The sequence below is a fragment of the Galeopterus variegatus genome, unplaced genomic scaffold (genome assembly GCF_000696425.1).
Source record: "Galeopterus variegatus unplaced genomic scaffold, G_variegatus-3.0.2 Scaffold2147, whole genome shotgun sequence".
Taxonomy (NCBI): domain Eukaryota; kingdom Metazoa; phylum Chordata; class Mammalia; order Dermoptera; family Cynocephalidae; genus Galeopterus; species Galeopterus variegatus.
Window position 1 is genome coordinate 275,815 of NW_007728258.1, and position 6,099 is coordinate 281,913.

At 50.7% G+C, this 6,099-nt stretch overlaps 1 protein-coding gene across 2 annotated transcripts; it reads left to right on the plus strand.

The window, feature by feature from the left end:
* The first annotated feature begins 1,386 nt into the window (after positions 1–1,386).
* Positions 1,387–2,616, plus strand: POP7 (processing of precursor 7, ribonuclease P/MRP subunit (S. cerevisiae)). Of its 2 annotated transcripts, none has more exons than XM_008580719.1 (2): positions 1,387–1,506; positions 1,904–2,616. In XM_008580719.1, the coding sequence occupies exons 1-2, from the start codon at positions 1,436–1,438 to the stop codon at positions 2,334–2,336; spliced, it is 504 nt and encodes a 167-aa protein (XP_008578941.1). In that variant the 5' UTR covers positions 1,387–1,435; the 3' UTR covers positions 2,337–2,616. The 2 variants fall into 2 exon arrangements, with proteins under 2 accessions (XP_008578941.1, XP_008578942.1); XM_008580720.1 differs by lacking the exon at positions 1,387–1,506 and adding an exon at positions 1,608–1,762.
* The last annotated feature ends 3,483 nt before the right edge of the window (positions 2,617–6,099 follow it).

Below are 6,099 nucleotides of genomic sequence, written 5' to 3' on the forward strand. Positions count from 1 at the left end.
GGATCTGAACCCATGACCTTGTGTTATAAGGCTGTGCTCTAACCAATCTACAAAAATTCTTGATGGAGGGCCGGCCCGTGGCTCACTTGGGAGAGTGCGATGCTGATAACACCAAGGCCACGGGTTCGGATCCCTATTTAGGGATGGCCAGTTAGCTCACTTGGGAAAGCATGGTGCTGACAACACCAAGTCAAGAGTTAAGATCCCCTTACCGGTCATCTTTAAAAAAAAAAATTCTTGATGGGATTTTCGTAGGAATTGCATTAAACCTATAGATAATTTGGAGAGTATTGTTATCTCTACTATGTTGAATCTTCCAATTCAACATAAACCCCAAACTTATGGTTAATGAAAAAATCTGAAGCTAAAGGAGAGAACTGCCAGGTCTAAATGGTGCTGAGAGCAAAGTTCTCAGGAATCTGACCTCTTTCTAACCTTCGACCAAATGGGGTCAGATTCCACCTTAGGCAACTAGAAAAGGGTCTGGGGGGCATGAACATGCCAACTCATGTGTAGGTGTACAATTTACAAGATTACATTGGGTTTCACAACTCAATGGCAAGACAGGAATTACCATACCCATTAGAGTGATGGAGATACTAAATCAGAGAATACTTCAACATCCCCAATGCAGGTCTAACTCATTTTCGACGGGAACTCTCTAGAAGCTATACCAATCTGGGCAAAGAGCCTCCTCCCCACCGGCCTTGGGGAGCCACAAACCCAGCGCACGGCCGCCCCGCCCTGCCCGCCAGGGGGCGGCACGTCCTCGTTCCTGCGTCGCGGGCAGCAACCGAAGAGTTGGTGGGAGATGTTTGAGGGGTGTGGGTGGGTCAGCGTGCCCCGGGGTGCCGTGAAGGCTAGGCTTACGGCTCAAAGCTTGGGTCCCCGGAGAGGGTCGGGTTCCCGTGAACTGCAGGGGAGTCCTGGGGCGCTGTCTTCCGGCGAGGTCGGGACCTGGCCTTGCCAGTCCGTCCTTGGGCAACCGGGGTCTTGGGCGGGAGGGCACTCTACCAGCTCTACCCATGCCTCTTTTGACCAGAGGAACTGAGACGGACGCCGAGTCCACACTTGCCTTCAGGCCCCTTTGCGATCACGGCCTCCTGAACTCACCCCTTTCCTGCTTTCTTTGGGAAGACCCCCAACCCCCAAACCTCCTCGCCCCTATAATAACCGTCTCTCCAGGTTTGTCTCCTTCGGGACTCTTCCGCGGACCACGTACTTGGATTGGCCTGTGGAGAGCGACCCTGCCTCTTCCGCTCCGCCTCCGTCTCGACTAGGTACCCGCCCCCCGCCTCCCCACCCCGCCCCCGAGGCGTACACGTGGTAGATCCCATGACGCCCGGAAGCATCGCGTTACTGAAACACGTCTTGCAATTGCGCCAGCGCTCAGGAAAGAGGCGGGGCCGACGGAGGCCGGGAAGGCGATTCGTGGATGGCGCGGGCCTGGCCGCGGGGGACCGGCGCGCGTGCGTACTCCGCCGCCCGTTCAGGATCCCGGAGCCGGTAAGGTGCCCACAATCTGGTCTTCTGTTGTACGCCGTTTTCTTCCTCTTCCTTCCCTGGGGCCTGGGAGCCGCGGGCAGTGCGCTCTACCTGAGCCGGTCGGGGAAGCTTTGAGTGGCCTGGCGGGAGCTGGCCGCGCGCGCGTGGAGGGCGCTGTGGAAAGCAGAGAGTAGGCCCGGAAGAGCGAGGAAAGGGCGTGTGAGGTTGTGGCGACGTGATGAATAAGAACTGGGAGTGGGAAATGTTGGAGCTCGAGGTGAGTGGGAGGGGAAAGGCTGGAAGGGAAGAGGGGCGTCGAGTGGCCCCCACCCGGGTGCACCCTTTGTCCAGGAAACGGGGTAGGAAAGGGCGCAAAGTCGCTTGTGACCCCTCTGATGTCGTCCCTTTCCCATGCCAGAGCACACAGCATGGCAGAAAACCGAGAGCCCCGCGGGGTCGTCGAGGCTGAGTTGGACCCGGTGGAGTATACGCTTAGGAAACGGCTTCCCCACCGCCTGCCCCGTAGGCCCAATGACATTTATGTCAACATGAAAACTGACTTTAAGGCCCAGCTGGCCCGCTGCCAGAAGCTGCTGGACGGAGGAACAAGGGGTCAGAACGCATGCACTGAGATCTATATTCACGGCTTGGGCCTGGCCATCAACCGTGCCATCAACATTGCCCTGCAGCTTCAGGCGGGCAGCTTTGGGTCCTTGCAGGTGGCTGCCAATACCTCCACCGTGGAGCTTGTCGACGAGCTGGAACCAGAGACTGATACACGAGAGCCGCTGACCCGAATCCGCAACAACTCGGCCATTCACATCCGTGTCTTCAGGGTCACACCCAAGTAATAGAAATGAGGCTTGGCCCCCTTATCCACCTCTACCACCTCCTTTACCCCGCGCCCCTCAGCGAGGCCCACATATGGCTCTCCCCAGGCTGAGTACTGTCATGGACCTCCCACCAGAGCTGTGGAAGAAAAGGCCTGTTCCCTCATAGCCCAAAGGACTCTGAATTGAGAAGGGAGGTATTGTCTTTTTTGGGCCCAAACAGTGGGTCTTCCTGCATTTGTGTGGGTGTAACTATTTTCCTATACAATAAAAAGTACCAAGTTGTGTTAGCGTACTGCCACTCCACTGCCAGTTTTCTTTCCTGTGTAAATTCTGTGTGTACCTGAATAGGGAGAGTAGGGAACTTTACGAGTACTTAGGTGTGGGAGGGTAACCTGAATGTTTCCTGTCTTCCCAGGGAGTACCGATTATACTACGGACAGTGTAATATAAAACAAACTGTTTGATACAGGGCAGAAGCCCAACAATCCCAACGTTTGCTTTAATTTTTTCATCCTCAGGAAGACTGGGCAGAGGAGTGTACACTCGCCTGCTGAGATACAGCTGGGATAGTTGTATGCTCCGGATGTGTCAGGCTTCTCTCTGGTCATGGTTCCTTTCAGGACCTCCTTTGTGTCAGGCTCTCTGGGAGGCCAGACAAACCGCATTTCATTCCTGGTCCTGTTGGACCTAAACGGCTCCTGGGCAGCCATGGTCCAGAACCCATCAGTCCCTTCTGGTTGGGCTGCTCCAATCGGAAAGGGAAGCCTACCCGTGAATAATTAATTGCTGAACACACAGGTTACACATACTTTTTTTGTTTGGATATTTGTGAGATGAGCTGGTTTTTCATATTTATCAAACTAGAGTCATCTAAAGCCATGTTTATCAAAGCGAGTGGTGACCCATTTGTGGGCCTTGACATTAATTTACTGGGTCACAGTCTTTCCAAAAAGCAAGTAATAAAGAAAAAGTACAACTTAAATGGTAAGGTTTTATTGAAGCTTCTTCAATAAAAGACTTGTATATACACGTGTACTAGTTAGGATGTAAATTGTGTTTTTACTGTTTAAGGTCACAAGAGTTTGAAAGTCTCTGATCTAAGGATTAGTAACAGAATTTTACTCTAGTTCGTGTGAAGGTAGTTTAGTTTGGAGGTCTGAAAATCAGGCTCCTAATTTATGAAAATCCCTTTCTCTGGCTTACATATATGAAATAGCCCCTATTTTCAAGGAGTTCACTATCTAATTGGGAAGGTGGGCACACAAATTTTTGTGAATAAGATGTGTTGTGTAAAAAGTAAGAGTAGCCATTATACGGAAACGTGGAGATGGAAAGGTCCAACTTCCTGGTGGGGTCCCAAATGGTTTCACCCTTGACCTAGGTATTGAAGGATGAATAGGAGTTTGCCAGGCAGAAGAGAGGGGAGAGGGCATATCTGGCAGAGGTATCAATGGGAGATTCATGAATAGGCAGGGTGTGTTCTGGGGCCGGAAGGACATGAGATACTGGTAGAAAGCAGGAGGCGCTGGGGAGACAAGTCTACCAACATTTCTGTTGGGCCACCCCCTCCCCATCAGCCTTGACTGCATCACCCTTGCTCTGGAGCCCCGCAGTAGAGCAGCTGAGTGGGGAACCAGCAGGGAGTTGGATGGACTGTGTGTCTCCCTGCACGTATGTGTTTTCGTCTCTGCGCTCCTGGCCTGGGCTCAGCTGAGGTGGTGGCAGACAGCCCTTTTGTGTTTGGTTTGTTTTGGCAGTTCTCTCTCCCAGCCTATTTGTTTGTTGTTACTACTCCATGTTTTCTCACTGCTTGCCAGTGGGGTTTCCCTCAGTGGCAGTTCTACAGAAATAAGCCCCTAGATGTTGCCACTGAAAGAAGAGAAGATCTGAGGACTCACGCTTTAGTGCGTGGGGGCAGGTAGAAGGTGTGAACAAGGCTCCTCCATCTATTGGAGTTCTGCCCAGGGGGTGGGGCAGGGGACCCTGAGGCCTGGTCTCCTCTCCAGGGAGGCCGGCTCCAGCCTCTGTTCCCCTCCTGTTGGTTCTGTGAAGTGACTTCCATCAAAGCTTGGAAAAATAGGGGAGAGGAAGGGGGACAGAAGGTGTGTCCAAATTCAGTGCCCCTCCTTTTTACTGCACAGTTACAGAGCCCACAATGAGTGGGACATGACCTCCTACTTCAGAAACAGATCCCCAGAGGCCAGGATTCAAATTTAAACGCTTATCTTGGAGGAGGGTGTAGACATTTGTTTATCAACCATAGCATTTATTGAGCATCCACTAGTTGTGGGGATCTGTGTTAGCACCAAGCCTGCCAGGAGAGGTATAAACTATTGGTCCTGTGAAGTCAGAACTGTTCTAGCAATAGTAAAAACTCAATAAATAGTAAGCAGTATTATTGTTAGTATGAAGCCATTTTGCTAAGAAAAAGTTTTAGGCTTCTTAATGGGAATGAGGAGAAGGGAAGGAAGGTGATTTTGTGTGTGTTTTACTCACAAGTCTGGGTTATTAGTTGAGGTAGGCTTTTAATTGTGGCTCACCTACCAGAGAAAAGGCCAGGCCCTTGGGGCACATTAACTGGTTTAGACGGGCTGATAGCCCTCCTTGCAGAGCCCAGCACTTTGTCCCAGGTGAGTTCCTGGTGCTTGATCAGGAGTTGGGGGAAGAATGGTGTGTTCCACAACTCTCGGACCTCTGGAGGACTTGGACAAGTATCTCTTGAATGTAGTTCCTTAGGGAACAACTGTCCAACTGCACAGAGAGTTGGGGTGAGACAAAGTTCATACCACTAAAAAAGAAGTCTGTGAAAACAGCCACAGAAGACCATCTTCCTCATCAGGAAGATGTGTTTGGGTTTAACTGTATTTTCTGGTTTTCCAATGATCACATACTGTTTTTGTAGTAAGAAAAAGTTAATTTTTTACAAAGCCTTTTTCCTGATTGGTCCTTTGTTCTCTGAGTAAGGTGATGAGGGAGTTATAACTGATGAGATAACTTCATGAAAAAGTCATTTCATTGCCTACTCCAGTAACTAATAAACATCGGGTGAATGAATGGGTAGATGTGTGTTTGGATGGGTGCACAGGAGGACAGCTTGCTGTCTCCTCTGTGACAAGCCTCTGCTCCCTTGAGAAACACCAATGTCTTGTCAGTGGAAGTAGGCAAGCAGAGGGTGGGCTTTCACCTTCACAGGACCTCCTAGGTCCTTTCCAACTCATAGTCTATGAATCTTGTTTGCTGCGAGAAAAATATACATTTCTTTTTTTTTTTGTGACCAGTAAGGGGATCGTAACCCTTGGCTTGGTGTTGCCCGCACTGCGCTCAGCCAGTGAGCGCACCGGCCATCCCTATATAGGATCCGAACCCGCGGCCTCGGCGCTCCCAGCACTGCTGCGCTCCCAGCACCATACTCTCCCGAGTGAGCCACGGGGTCGGTCCCGAAAAATATACATTTCTTTTTTTTTTTTTTTTCGTCTTTTTCGTGACCGGTAAGGGGATCGCAACCCTTGGCTTGGTGTCGTCCGCACCGTGCTCAGCCAGTGAGCACACCGGCCATTCCTATATAGGATCCGAACCCGCGGCGGGAGCGACGCTGCGCTCCTAGCGCTGCACTCTCCCGAGTGCGCCACGGAGCCGGCCCAACATTTCTGAAAGTACTAAAATTATTTGCTGGTTTATGAACTACAACATAAGTCAAAGAGCTCACTTGTATACGGATTGGGGAATGTCTAAGAGGTCAAACCAGTTCTTTTTTTTTTTTTTTTTTTTTTTTTTTTTTTTT

Excerpts from the sequence above, each read along its gene's own strand:
- POP7 (XM_008580719.1), top strand. The coding sequence starts at position 1,436 with ATGGCGCGGGCCTGGCCGCGGGGGACCGGCGCGCGTGCGTACTCCGCC. Across the intron at positions 1,507-1,903 it reads CGTTCAGGATCCCGGAGCCG|AGCACACAGCATGGCAGAAA; the intron begins GTAAGGTGCCCA and ends TTCCCATGCCAG.